The following is a 15,340-nucleotide window of genomic DNA, read 5'->3' as shown; positions in this document are numbered from 1 at the left end:
TTTACTTATGTGATCGTATGAACAGCAAAGCTGCAACAAGCCTTCGGTGAACCATAGGTTCTTCCGATCTGTAAGGATTTGAGAGACTAGCCGAGATAACAAGCATAATATTGATTACTGTGTATTCTAACTTCTTTCATTTTTCAAAACGGGTGAAAACAGAAAAGGTCTGCAGACATTGATTCCCGATCAGCTGCTTCCATTACTTTTGTACTTTTGTTTATTTAGCATTTTTTGCTGATCATAAATGCATAACGAAAGGGACATTTCCCAGAGAGCAGCACACCTCTGCAGCTCTGCCTCACCTGCGTGATTATAAACCTGGAGAAGACAAAGAAAAAAAGAAAAAAAAACACATTCGCGGTATTTGTCTTCTCCGTAACTTTGCACTTCAGGTTTGTAACTTTCCACTGTGGGAGAGGCTGTTGATGCCACCTTGACTGACAGGGTTTTGTCGGGGCATGTTGTGGTGCCTTTTTACTTGAGCATTTGAAGTACGCTTCACATAACATGACCAATGTGTTCTTTCCAATCCTATTTAGTTATTTTCTCTTGTTCAGCATCTTATCATAAAAATGCATCTTATTGCAATTTCCAAAATATTCCCAATGAATCGTAAGTAATGGCAAAGAGATGTGGTGTTACTGACAGTAATCTCACAAGTGTTTATAACGTGTCATACTATCGTAACGATACACTCTGTGTATACCAAAATCAAAAGGATAGTCCATTGATCTGATTGATTGTTCATCTGATCACAGACAATGTCATAATTCCCCCGATGCCGCCTCGCCCAAAGCCCCACATTCCCTGAGAGAGAAAAAACAGATAAAACGGCGATGACAGCAAGCCAACGTTTGTATTTAGGAAAAGTTTGATAAAAGAAAACCCGCGTTACAAAATAGGGGCATGATGATCACAACAATAATGCTCATATAATGTTAGTTTAGCGTGTTAGCCTGCTAACATTAGCGCTCAAGAAGTCAACTTCAGCGGGGATGTCGTCGGGGTTGTGAGGGTAAGTGATGGAAAATCACACAAGTATCGGTAAGAGAGGGCGTGTTTCTACAAGCACTCTGCAGCCAATGGAACTTAATTGGTCGTCACCATAAAAACGTTCTCTTGTATCGAATAAAGTTTCTGAACTAATGCGTTAGTCTTAAAGGCAATTACAGGAATTAAATCCATTCCAAGCCGTGAAATTAGCCTTTGCATCTGTTAATTCTTGATAAACACATTTACATTTTTTATTTATTGCCACCATATTTGCGAAGGACACCTTTTCAATTCTATAGCAGATGCAGGAAATGAATCGAAGACACATATTTTCCCATCCCATTCTTGAGTGCATCTCGCAGGAAGGTTACCTTCCAGCGCAATGTTTGAGCAGCCATTGTTTGTAATAACTGCGTTACATTCTCACTCTATAATATTAAAAAACATGAGCTCGGAGCTGTACAGCGTTCAAACAATCATGTGCAACATACCCCCCCAATCCGTTTGATTTCTATGCCAAGAAAAATGACATACCTATTTGTGATGTGCTACTGCACATTTTCCCCATTGTTTTCCCAATTTGTGGGTGAATGTTAATAACTACCACCACCAAACGTTCACAATTGTCTCCAGAAGGCACGGGCAGGTCCTCTGTGCTGTTGACTTGGCTACCGATAGTCCCCTGTAAAAAGAGGAAAACTTTTTTAATACGGTGGAACGGTGGATTTTGTCATCAAACTTGAGGAGAAAACTTACCTGGATCATACGTTTAGAGTTACGGTAACAGCGTGGGCCACTTCTCGGACAAACAGGAGCCTACACAGAGAAATAGATGAAGAGAAAGACGCCAACAGAGCAGATCACCACCAGAGCGATGTTCAGGAGGATTCTGGTTCGAGGAGGTTCACGGAGAAGCTCATCCACAATTTGCTCCTGTTCCTGGACTGTGAGGACCTGAGCAGCGGTCGGCTTTTCCTTTAAGCCACAGAGGCACATCAGAGTCTCCACACACCTCCCATGCGCCCCTCCTCCACCTCCTCCTCCTCCTCCTCCAAGCCACCCTTCCACTTCCTCCTTCCCAACCGTCACTCCTCTTTCTTCTCCCTTGTCTAGACGTTTAAGGTCAGAAATCGGTGAGGGACTAGAAAAGTGTGTTTCCGTGTCAGCGGCTTCGATAGCGTAACTGTTGCTTGGTGGAGCAGCTTCATGAGTGCCGTGTTTTAATCCCTTCCTCTTGTTTAACCCCCACAGGGTGGTGTTTCTGATTTGTTCTTTTGTGGGCGGAGGGGTGCAGAGACTCACAACTACGGTCACCAAAGCCGAAGCCCAAAACAAGATGGCTGCCACATACATGAAGTGAACGTCCTTGATGAAAGACGGCCGCTCGTCGGGCTGGTCGCAGTGAGGCTCCCGGTAGACCAACGCCAAAATCAGACGCGCCGCCCCGAGTGCAAGCCCCACCAACCCGCCCCAAAATGCCCCCGTCTCGTTGCAGCGATGCCACAGCACGGCAAGCAAGAAGGTCGCGGCCACGGGGGGAGTCAGGTAGTCTGTCACCTCTTGGATGTAGTAGAACATCTGGCCTCCCTGCATCTCGATGATGACAGGCACCCAGGCGATGCTGGCGATCACCATGAAAACCACAAACAACCTGCCGACCATCACCAGCTCCCTGGAGGACGCCTGCTTTCGCAGCATCGTGTAAATGTCCAACGTGAATATGGTGCTGGCGGAGTTGAAGATGGAGTCCAAGTCGCTCATCAGCGCAGCGATTATGACGGCCATCATCAGGCCGCGGAGGCCGACGGGCATCAGCGACATGACGAGCCGCGGGTAGGCCAAGTTGCTGCAGCCGCTGGCGGAGCCGCACACCTGGAGGCAGTGCTCTGGGCTGATGCACGCCAACTCGTCAGCAAAGAGGATCCTGGAAATCATCCCTGCAAAGGGCCACCAGGCATGAATCAGTTATCCCAGTCAGCCCGCTGCAAATAATGTGAGTCCCTCCCAAAGCGATGGGCGGCTCTACCTGGGATGACGATGATGAACATGGGGAGGATTTTCAGGAAGCCAGCCATGATGGTGGAACCTTTGGCATGGGCGATGTTCTTTGCTGCCAAAACACGCTGAACGATCACTTGATCCGTGCACCAGTACCTGCAACACAAGGGCAGGACACTGACACAGTTCTAGGGATTCAGGCATTCTGCGAAACAACTAAACAACTCCATTCGTTGTCTGTCAGCTCACATTGGTCTCTCAACGACTATTGGATGGATTTCCATGAACCCCTCATGGTAGAAAACATATGGGCTCCGAAAATGGCAGTTTCAATATATTTTGAGTTCAAGAAACTGAAGCAGTTGGGAAGACCAGTACCAAATTGAGGCAGGAGTCTGGCCCAGTAGGAAACCGGGCCAAGGCAGGTCTGGATCCGTCGGGCCGCGGAGCACCTTCAGAGCATCTGGCTTCGGGTGGAAGTGGCAGGATTCAGAATACGTCAGGTTGGGTGAAGACAGCAAGATGGCGGTGATGTTTGGAGAAGCTTGCATGTATTTGGTCCTCACCCCTTAAAAATGACACAGTTTTAAGTGATGCATCGTGGGTTTAACTTTATCGCACAAAAAGGGATCAATAAAGACCTTCGAGTCCTCCCACTTTGAAGAGGCCGATGCCTGTGAGGCAGAGTGCTCCGGCGATCATGATGAACGCCTGCACCGTGTCCGTGTAGATGACAGCGACCAGGCCCCCGGTGACCGTCAGCAAAGCCGTCATGCTGATGAGGAGGATGATGGACAGGTAGAGGTTCCAACCGAGGGATTCCTGAATGAACAAGGCCCCGGCGTAGAGGTCTACGGACAACTTGGTGAAGACGTACAGGATGAGGGACAACGCCGCGAAATACACCTTTAGCCGGTTCCCGCCGAACCGTTTGGACAGGTACTCCGGCATGGTGCTGACTCGGCACTGAATGTACACGGGGATAAATACCCAGCCTAGCACCTGGAGCAGAAGCAGCGCGTTCAACTCCCAGGCAGCCACGCTGAAGCCGCAGGCTGCACCGGATCCAGCGAGTCCAATGAAATGCTCGCTTCCTATGTTGCTGACGAACAGAGACGCTCCCACAGCCGCCCAGTTCATGGAGCGGCCGGCCAGGAAGTAGCCGCTCACCGTGCCCTCGTTGGCCCTGCGCATGGCGAACAAACCGATGGCCAGCACCAGGATGAAGTAGATCACTACGACGGTGATGTCCACCACTTCCATGGTGCCAGTGGCAGCCATGTTTGAGCCCTTTCGCAGCTCTTTGACAGCTCAGAAATAACAAGCGTCAGCGTTACTTTGAAGGCTCGCCGTGTTTTGTCCAGGTGCAAGGTCTTGATATGTAGCACGACTAATTCAAGTTCGCAGATACTATTTTGAATCTGGTTTTTGCTGTCAAACAGGGGTATTCAGCTGAGCTACCAAATCCTGATGTACAGTGATCTGCACTTTTGTCATGTCTACATTAAAAAGTGGTCAGCAGGAAGAAGTCGTAGTGTCATGCAAAATGTCGGTGCATTATCACTGGGTTGACCGAGGTAGCCTTAAAAAAAAGCTCTCGTAGATCCTGCAACAAACAGAAATGTACAAATTCAATTCTTCTTCCTCAAACCAAGTTTAAGGCAATACGCTATTTAATGCGTCAAGAAAGTAGAGCACTTTAAGAACTTTAAAACCAAAGCCGGCTCATTTCTCGGACCTGCCGTTTAATCATTAATGTCACTTGTAATTTGTTATTTTGCCTGACGTTATATCATCCTTCAAATATCCATAGGCTCGTAAAACGTGGTCCAAAAAAGAGAGGTCATGATAAATGCGACCCCTGGTGACATCAAGACCCTTGCAGGCTGTGTAAACACACAAACGCAGTTTTCTCTGACCCGTCTGTCCGATGCACCTGCAGAGCGGATCCTTTCACAAAGCCTGCTGCCGCCGCTGTGTTCTTATTCGGAGGTACAGGCACAGCTGTGTGCTGAAGTGGAGCACTAAAGCCTTCCTGCCCGGCCGTCCTTTAACAGTAACAGCGACCGTACTAAGGGAAATAGATTATATAAGTATTAGAGCTCCCACTCGCCCAGTTGGCAGACTGAGCCGGTTAGACCACTAATTTTCAAATCAAGTCATACGTTTTAACAAGTAAGCGAAGCTGCTTAACCGTTTCACCTCCCAGCTGCTGTCTAGTAACAACTAGTTGTGTTTCCTGTTAGCTGTCACTGGCCTGCATTGACTCGTGGTAGTGCGAGCGTCCTGCATCGGCGCCGGTGTTTGTTGCTGAGCACAGCCGGCCGGTCTTAGGAGGTCAGCTGGCATCGGTTGCATCAACGTTTCTGGAAAATCTCTCATACCTACATTGGCTTTATTTTAGCTCAGTGGAGGTAACAGAAATACATTGGACCAACACTCTAGGGTTGAATCATGAATGTTATTCAAGGGAATGCTGGGTAAACAGAGGTTTCGATATTTCCAGTTTTACCAAAGCATGTATAGTTTATACATATATGTAAATACGGGCCATACCTGTCAAACAGGTTTTGAACCTGTAGGAATACTTTGAGTGCAACAACTTTTTACAAGAGGCATTACTGCTATGCTCTCTCAACCATATGATTTCAATGGAAAACGTGTATTTTTAATGAATTTTAATAACATGTTTGTGCAAATGTTGCCTTAATGTACTAAATGTCCCAAAGTCTATTCTCACAACTATCTTGTAGTTCAAAAGTGTGTTTTTAGTTTAAATTGTGATTTGTGTAGTTTTTCCTCTATTCATACTTCCACTTATTTCCTAGTCCTAAAGGTATAATGTAAAGTTTTAATTTTCTATGGCATTCATGTGGTTTTACGGACCCATATCGTTCAAAATATGGCAAAATATACGTTTGCAAGTTATTTCCAAGTTAGTTTTCTGCAAATGAGAACAGCATCAACTGTTTGCCATAATATTTCTATTCTCATACGAATCCCCTGTAAATCATACAGTCGGCTCCAAGTGACGTATTATTTCATCTTGTTAGGATATGCTTAGAATATTGATTAGTTAGATATAGTAGTTATAGTACTATCACTGACATTAATGATATTTTCTATATTCCCCAAATATTTAATAGCAGTGACAAGGATTACACAAACACAGAAGACACAACTGCTGTTAATAAAATACTGTGACTTTAAGTTGTATTTTAAGGTGAGACTCACCTGCCGTCTGCCGTCCGGTGTCTCTGCGGAGGACAGTTCGTGCTGAACTCTGTCCCACACTGGTTGGACACCTGCAGAGTCCTCAGTCGATGAGCGGGATCCTCCGCCCACAGCTCCGTGAACACCGCCCGGGTGGAGGCGGGGACACTCACAAAGGAGGAGGAGGATGTTATTGTAATTTTTGATATTTCTGGAGTGCATAAATACTGGGAAGGGGAGTAAATGCATCAGTCCCAGTCCCAACAGATCTTTTATTTTAATACCTTGTCATTCTATTCATTAGTAAATGTCAGTTGTTTTAGTAAGTGCAAAAGTTAAATGTATCAACAAGTTAAGTTGTACAACACACACGAGACACACATTTATATCCAACGAATCCAAAAGGAGTCTCCATCCCGTCTTCTGTTATTCTTCAGCGGGTTAATTTGAACACATGGATGGCTGATTAAATCAGTTAAAGACATGTACATGCAGCTTGTTGGACCTTGTGTCCAACCAGTATGCACACACACACAGACACACACAAGCGCACATACTAAACACACAGACAACGTGACTTAGTGAGCCATGAACAAACCACAACATCACAATCGCACGCACCATGATGTTGCACTTCTCATCACCTGTAGGCCGTAAACCGTGTGCACCTGAGCTGGACCGGCGCCACGATGGTTCTGACTTACATCTGGAATATCGCTAATTCTTCTTCTGTCACGTATTTTTCACTTCCGGCTTTTTCTCTCCTGTCTCTACCTTATTTAATGTTCATTCTGTGGGTTTTTCAGCGTGCGCGTGAAGGTGCGGCCCCTGACATTTGAAGCATTTCGATTGCCTCTCGACGGCTCTCAAGATGTCGGCGGCGCGCTGGAGACTCACAGCTAACGGCGCTAGCAGAGCAAACTACTAAACCTTTACACGGGCGATAGGTGTATGCTGCTCTAATTGTGAAAATACATCACAGAAAAATACTCTCTATTCTGCAAAACATTGCAGCCGTTGCTCTGATCGGCCGCTAGATGGTGCAGCGAACCAAAAGCATATAAAGCACATCGGAAGCATTGGAGGTCCACTAAAATTTGCCCACAGCTGTCCTGATGTTTGTCAGTGGCACAGAGACAGGTGTGCAGTAGAAGTCAGACATCGGCTGGAACAAAGTGCCGTTGAAAGGCTGCGGATGGCGCCACTCTTCCACAGGACAGACACACATCCGTCTCTCCTCTGGATCCTCCTGTATTCACTCGGAGGTCTGAAAGCTCTCTTCCATCCATCAGCGTCCATGTACTCAAGTGACAGCAGCACATTGCGCGTGTTGTAACACGCTCATGCTCTTCAACACATGCTCTTCAATGTTTTTCCGCTCTCCCACTTCACAGGTTGAGATCGCTCTGCACAAAGGGAAGAGAAGCGGGGCTTTTCCTCATCCATCAATTATTAACAGACTGTTTGTGTGGTGAAATACTGACTTGAAATTTCAAGAACCAACGCTGTCAATCAAACACACACAAACGTAGGGAACCCAAGACATCGGATAAAAGGCTGTTTTTACAGACTATATTTAATGACAGCCCGCAGCGTGTCTCCCACACTTCTGCACTCAGCTGATTGACAGACGGAGACAAACTGAACACGACTTCTGGGCTTTAAAACTGTTTTTAGAGGCTGAAAAGTCTCTGTTGCAGAGGGAAGTGTTCCTCTTGATTACTGAGCACCAGTGTGAACCAGACTTGTTCATCCCTTGCTGTGTTTTTTCAGTTTATTCTGACTTATTTAATCAAACATGGTGTTTGAACAACAGAGTGTATGAGGGGAAAGCCCTGGTGCCCCTTTACCTGATCTGGATGAAGGGATTTCTCTGCAGCACGGAGATGAAGGAGGAGGAGGAAGAGGAGGAGGCCGGAGGAGGACGCAGGAGGAGAAGCATGCTTCGGTTTCTCCTAACGTAAACAGAGCCGAAGCTCCCAGAGTTGATGGCGACGGCAGATGGTGGAGGGAAGGAAAGGCAGATGGAAAAATCACTTCCAACATGTTTATCATCGTCAAGAAGTGTGCTTCGTGTGTGTGTGTGTGTGTGAAGAGAAATGATTTCCCCGGGGTTAATGAAAAATGTGATTTGTGTGGAACTCTAGAAGACACAGTGGTGTGAGAGCGATACATTGAAACTAAACTGAATGCGAGCATAGCTATAGATTAAATCAACTGCAGATCACTTTCACACAGGAAAAATGTCATCTTATGTTTCACAATTCAATGTGCAAAACCTCCTGTTCAATTCTTGTATTATTAATTCATGTAAATGCTAGGATAGATATTTGTTTTCATATATTGCATGCACCTGTTTAAGATGTACATATCCACCCAATATTTTATGAGCAAGTTACATTTTAGGGGAGATAAATGAAAATAAATCATAACATCAGCAACATATTTCTCACTCAATACGTCTGACACTAAACGTCGAGTATATTACCCAATAAAACAAAGCCGTGGCAACTTAAACATGAAAAAGAGACTAATGTTTATAGCAACTTTAAGAACTTCTCGTGCTTAACTGCTGAAATTGTAATCCATATGCACAGGCTGATGTTGCCACGGGGCAATACATGACAGCTGTTGCCATGGTGATATGTATGTGTGACTGCAGGCGAGGCGGCTGGGAAACTTGAGAACCAGACGAGACTTTGTGACCTCGGCAAACACACCGCTGACAGGACGAAGCACATGGTCTGATCACCGAACGTGTGTGTCTGTGTGTGTGAGCAGCAGGGAGAGCGAGAGGCTTCCAATGTTATATATATATATATATTTTTTTTTTGTCAACATTCAGACTTCCCCTCAAAGTCAGTCCTGTCAGATCTGCACAGATTTACATGGAACAGAGTTTTTTTTGGAGTCACTTCCTGAGGATATTGTAGTCGTAAAATAAACCTGCACAAATCCACCAAGGACTTGCGGAACAAGCTCCCATACTCAGAATGGTAACTCATAAAAGCAACCCAGCCGTCTGTACATTAATCCGCACGAAACTGCTTATCGATGATTCAGCATTCTTTTAATTGTGCCGTTTTGACCAAATACAGCTTGATAGGGCTCAAGGTTGCAGCCTGCAGTTGAATAATGGACTCCAGGGCTAAATAGTATCTCCTGTTTCAGCTCAGTCCAGAATTCGGAGCATCAATATTCACCGCTCTATAGGAAGCTCCAAATAAGGCCGGCTCTGGAAGCCGTTGTTAGCGTTTGGGCCTCATCAACAGAGCGGAAAGAAGAGTCCTCAGATTGAGACAGAACCGCTCGGAGGTCACCATGTTTATGGACACGACGACCTGCATTCAGAGTAAATATTTAGCTGAGCGCAGCGGAAGCTGATCTCAGAGCTGTGAATAACGTTGATAGGGAGGTTCTTCAAAGGTCGTCTGCAAGGACAAACCCAGTTGGAGTTTATTTGCATCACTTATAACGTCGTGCAGAGATCTGTGAGCGCAAAAAGCCTCAAGTAACACAAGATTATCCAAAGCACTTTGTTTGGATGTGCTGGAAGAGCTTAGCTTTCCCTCTTCAATTAAACTATTAGTGGGATAAAATGTGAGAATAGACATGTGGCTGATGGGAGGTTAATCCCGACGGGTTTATGTCCACCAGGACGTTTAGCAAGGACATAAACCCATTTCATAGTGAGGAATCCGCACCATACCATGCCGCCATATTTATAGCTTGTATTTACTGCTTATACACTTCCTTTCTTCCATATGTCCTGATTGGGGAGAATCATAATGTGTATGCTGTTAAATGTGTAACTACGTGTACAAAGACTGGTATTAGAATTACTGCTGAATAGCTGGAAAACACCTTGATTCAATGTTAAACTAATACGTTCCTCAAAAAATATATTTAATTTCTGTGCAATCAAGGTTTCAGTCAATGTAAAGAGAACATACTGAAAGAGAAATAATTCAATGTGACCACTTTGTTTTTATTCCTCTCAACTTCATCCCTTCTTATTGTGTAGGGAAACATCTCATCCACACACACACACAAAACACGAGCTCATCTTTTTTCCCCTCAGTCAGAGAGAAAGAAGTCGACGGATGAATGAGGGGGAATAAACCCCATCACGCTCTCCTTTTCTTTGCCTTCTCTCCTTCAAGCTTTAAATCAATGCAGTCCGAGCTCTTACATGTATAAAACTTTACTGTAAATTTAACCAAAGTCCAAATGTTCCCAACGTGGGAGAGAGTCATCACTCAAACCACAGGCGCTAACATAACGTTTCATTCCTTCAGCCGATGGTTTGTGAGCGTTGATCTCCACCAGAAACAGCAACTGGAGAGAAGTCTCTTCAGAAGAAACAGCTAGAAGCGCGTTGAGAGGAAGAGTGTTCCTGCAGAAATGTGAGTCGTTTTTTCCTGAACATCCGTTTCTGATGAACACTCCAACACTCTCTGTGGCGATTTAACCATCATTTAAAACATTGGTGAGCAAAAAACCCAAATTCCCTCACTAAATCAGTAACATTTCTTCACTGCAGGTGTCCATTCTCTACAGGAAACTAATTCTGTTGTAGTTTTTAATGAGCCAATAGCTCAAATATATGGGCGATAATTTCACCCACCGACGGAAATAAATAGAGAAAATGGAACATTAACATAAACCCATTAATGAGTTATTTTTGCTCCTCTACCCGAGATATTAAGTGCATAATGGAATGTTTCATAGAAATCAGAACTTTTGATTTCAAATTAAACATTAATAGAAAAAGATGGCAATTTAGTTGAAGTGAAAGAATTGAAAACATGACAAGGAAATACAAAAGATATGAATGCACACAAATAAATTATTTTCTATTAAAAGTTACAATCTGTATTTTCTTTCTCTATGGCGAAATGATTAGTAACCCGACAAAGATTGAAATGACTACGTGTAGTGTTCAAAGTCGCATAAACAAGACTCCAAATGTATGCTGTTCTACAGATGTGCTAATTGTTACACTGATAAAATGCAAGGTCCATTTTATGCTTGTTCTGCTGCTTGCGAGCTGCTATAAAAACTTTTTTTTTTAAAAGGGTGCAAAACCCCCTCGCAGGTTCCAGGAAGAGTCTGACTGCTCGGGGGAGCCAGATAGGAAGAGAGGGGGGGGGGGGGGGGTGTAATCCAGTAAGTCCTGGTTCAGGCAGTCATTCAGACCATCTGAGTGATGAAGGCCAGTCAGCTGCTGAATGCAGAAAGCCTGACCTCAACCCCCCCCCCCCCCCCCCCCCAATGCGCGTGGACTCGTACAACCTCCCGGCTGCATGATCCAGAAACAGACGGCCTGTTGCAGCGCCTCGGCTCAACTTGTTTCCCCCCCTATACGTCCCCTCGATATTTTGAGCGAAGGCGAGAAGGACCCCTGACATGTGATCTATTCTATTTGAAGATCAGATTCATCCGCCCGCTGACCGGAGCAGAATAGAGGAAGTAGTGCTGCCGGGTCCAACTCTCCGCAGAGGAGAGGTTAATGTAAGCCGGCCTCAGGCTGCAGCATCCGCGCAGCATTATTAGGGCCCGAATAATGAAGGGTCAGCATGATAACGATGGGACCGGACACGCTGCCTGCATAGTATACGTGAGCGCTGCTCTGTGAGGATGCAAACTGGAGCGGATGAAGGCAGCAGGCCGGGCAACATTCGGCCGAGGATACAATTGTTGTCAAGTATTAAAGTGACGCTTTTGTTCTCTCCTTCGGTCCTTTGTAGACGGAGCCTTCCAGCACGCAGACACCCCTCCCCTGACTTAACGCGGCCGCAGCCATGGCAACACGCGGTCGCACCCACACACATTTTGCACAAATAAATTAGCGAGCCATGCGGCGCCCTGGCGTGCTCGCGCTGTTTGCCATGTGCAGCCAAAGTGACTGTGGGCCAGAGAGAGTGTTGCTTTCATCACTCCGATCAGTGTCCACTTTGCAGGTTGTGCTCTTCATTTGTAAAACGTGTCGAGAAACAGTGAGGAAAGTCTACGCTTTTAGTCGTGTTGCACATTTAGTTTGGAGTTTTGTCTTTTCTTATGGGGAGGATTTCTAAGTGGAGTGTGATTCGTGAGCCTCTTAAAGTGATTACACGGTTGGGTCGGGTTGTTTTACATGTCAGCAAACTTCATCTGGAGAATCTGCAGACACGTGAGAGAGCACGCATTGTAAAATAACCCACGCGATGACCAAAAATCCTGACTGGCGCGAAGAGGACGTCACCGTCTGCGGCGTCTTCACAGCTCCAAACATGTTCCTTTTCACCTTCTTTGCTTTAACACTCCCTCGTGGCGGAGTAGCTCGGATCCCTGCTGCTGCCTCCGAATTACAGCTGTGACGTCAACACACATTGTTAGAGAGTAGCGCGTGCACGTGTCGTTCTAGTCACCCCCCCTACCCCCTTTGTGCATATTTTAAGGGCTGTGAAAACACCATTTTTGGCAACTGAGGCCCCGGGGCCGAAATCAAACATGGCGCCATGCGGTCTCAGTGCAGGTCTCCTAATGGGAGTCATACGTCAGGGATAAACGCGTTCACTTCAGCACAGCAATGATAATAATACACTAATGTAACTCACGCAGCGCGCGGCTCCAAAAGACAACGCAACGCGCTAACCAGCCGCCCGCGTGCACTCGGGAGGTGTTTGTACTACGTGGACGTGCGCCTGCTGGAGGGCTGCCAGGCTGAAGACACGGCACCATACAAGGAGAAGTCACAGGGGCCCCCGCCGGCCCCCACCACCACCTCCACCCGCAGACCGTCTGCAGGGTGGCACCGCTTCAACGTGCAGGTGGAGTGACGGAGGCCGGTTGAGGGCTCATGTGCACCGTTTACTGACGCCATTGTGTGTGTGTGTGTGTGTGTGTGTGTGTCTTAATGTTTGAGGAATCAACTGAGCGAAAGTCTGCAGAACATGAAAAGGACTCGCGTGTGCACGAGAGAGAAATTGAAAGCACAGGAGGGAGATTTATGGACAAGTGAGGTCAAATTTCTTCAACCTAATAATAAAATCGCAACCAGAGCGCCCCCCCCCCACCATGTACACACTCTCTCCATCCCACTTCCATGTGTTGACATAGTTCCCATGGTGCTAAGGGAAGGTGTCGGCGGGTCGTGGCTGCATTCCTGCACACACACACACACACACACACACACACACACACTAACATTTACTCTGAGTGGAGTGTGGGGGGGGGGGGGGGGGTGGGGGGGCTTACCCAGTCCAATATTTGACGGCCTTAATAAAAGAATAAAACTGTCCTGCAGGTAAAAAAACAAACTTTTAGCAAATGATTCCATAGGAAGTAAATGTAGTAATACCACACAGTAGAAATACTCTGTTACACAGACGAATACTGCGTTTACCTTGAGCTTAAACTCGCCTGACAGAGTCTCATTCTGACCTCACTCTCCTTTTAGGACGTCAACGTTGTTTTGCCGAATGGCCCATTGCCAATTACGGAATATTATATGATTGGATGTAAAGTCTTAATGCGAGATACTTGGTTTCCCCTCAGGAAGTATCTCATATCAGAATGTGTAAATGGATGATATTTGTTATTAAGTGTTGACCCAATAAACTCAAGCCTGCGAAGCCAACCTGATAAACGTTCCACCGCGCCCAAACCCTCATTGTTTATACGTTCAGTTACTCCGGAAATAGTTTGATAAGAGCCAGAGCAGACACACACACACACACACAGCCGCACACAGCCGCACACACACCGTATGAAAACCTTGGACACACAGAAGGTGCAGCAGCGCCTGTGGGGAGTTTCTGGAAGAAATGAGCGGCGGGGTGAGAAAGCACAGCGAGCTGCAGAGTGAGAGTTAATTAAAGCGGCGCCCCCCCCCCGCGGCTGGTGACGTGGAGCCCGCCGGCGAGGTCTCACCTCAGGCCTCACGGGGGGCGAGGTGGGAGGGGAGTGTGGGGGGTCAGGCGCGGCTGTGCATGTCTATGGCGTACCCATTGATGTAAAAACGAGTCAAGTGGGATCAAACCCATCAGAACGGATGAAAGTGACTCAGATGCATTTACGTCAAGTGTCCAATCAGAGCACTCGTTGACACGAGCAGGAAGCAGACGAGGCCCACGAGCAGGAAGCAGACGAGGCCCCCCGGCTGCTTGGAGCTGCCGCAAACACCGGCGTTGATTTACTATGAACGCGAGACAACGCGTCGCCTCCGGTTAACTCGCTTCTCTCGCCCTGAAAACGGATTGTTGCGCGCAGAAACCCTCGAGGCCGAGACAAGTCGGAGCCGCTGGGCAACACACCCAGGAGGGGGGGGGGTTGTGTTAATTCACTTGGTGATGTGCGGATGATTAACAAAGACAACGGTTTGATGGGGCCTGTGGAGGCGTGAACACACACACACACATACACACAGGGAAGTGGGTCAAATGGACCCTGAGAGAGAGGGAGTGAGAGTTAGAAAAGCCACAAACCAGAGTCATGGATCTTTCTTTTCTCTCATCTCCATCTCATGTGGAGATGAGAGAAAACAGTCATAGGGAGAGAGAGAGAGCGAGCGAGAGACGGAGAGAGAGAGAGAGAGAATTGTTGTTTAAGAGGTGTAAAAAAAATTAAAAACCTAAGAGCTCGACTGAGGTTTCTGCTCATCTGCATTTCTAATGAAGAGTGAAAGAGGGACGATGTGGCGCCGGGAAGCGAGAGAGAGACTTAAAAACAGACAGAAAATAAATCCCTTAAGACTAACAAGGGGACGGGTGACATAGTATTAAAGACACGGAGGGAAGAGGAGATATCGGCTGCAGCCCAACGTCCAATTAGAAAACATTTATTCTGATAGAAGTTTTTCAAGTATTCTTTTTTTCCCGATGTTTGCAAGCGCAGGAAAACCTGATTGATGGGTTGCCCGGAGACGGCAAAGAAAAAAAAATTCCAAATTGGCCCACATTTGTCAGAAGTCGCACAGCGAATCCTGTGGAGGAAGAAGATGAAATCCGCAGCGAATGTGGGCTGAATGTCCGCAGGTGTTACTGCGACCACGAAGCTAAACACGGGGAAGCAGCGTGATCATAGGAAACGGCCACCAATGACTTTAATTGACAAATGAATGGGAATAATCAGAATAAATCAGAGAGCTCCA

The 15,340-nt window shown here is 46.5% G+C and overlaps 1 protein-coding gene across 2 annotated transcripts; it reads right to left on the bottom strand.

Annotated features, from left to right (window-relative positions):
• Positions 1–840: 840 nt before the first annotated feature.
• On the bottom strand, positions 841–6,332 carry LOC120828152 (sodium/myo-inositol cotransporter). 2 transcript variants are annotated; one of them, XM_078100855.1, is made up of 7 exons: positions 6,229–6,332; positions 3,636–4,600; positions 3,373–3,562; positions 3,023–3,150; positions 2,554–2,933; positions 1,753–1,812; positions 841–1,678 (listed from the first exon to the last, which is right to left on the bottom strand). In XM_078100855.1, the coding sequence occupies exons 2-7, from the start codon at positions 4,273–4,275 to the stop codon at positions 1,508–1,510; spliced, it is 1,569 nt and encodes a 522-aa protein (XP_077956981.1). In that variant the 5' UTR covers positions 4,276–4,600; positions 6,229–6,332; the 3' UTR covers positions 841–1,507. The 2 variants fall into 2 exon arrangements, 1 of the variants encoding a protein (XP_077956981.1); XR_013467344.1 differs by having other exon boundaries at positions 1,589–1,678; positions 1,753–2,933.
• Positions 6,333–15,340: the final 9,008 nt, after the last annotated feature.

Source organism: Gasterosteus aculeatus, chromosome 1, assembly GCF_964276395.1.
Source record: "Gasterosteus aculeatus chromosome 1, fGasAcu3.hap1.1, whole genome shotgun sequence".
NCBI classification, from domain to species: Eukaryota; Metazoa; Chordata; class Actinopteri; order Perciformes; family Gasterosteidae; genus Gasterosteus; species Gasterosteus aculeatus.
The sequence above is the reverse complement of the archived record's forward strand: the minus strand, read 5'-3'. Positions and strand labels throughout refer to the sequence as shown.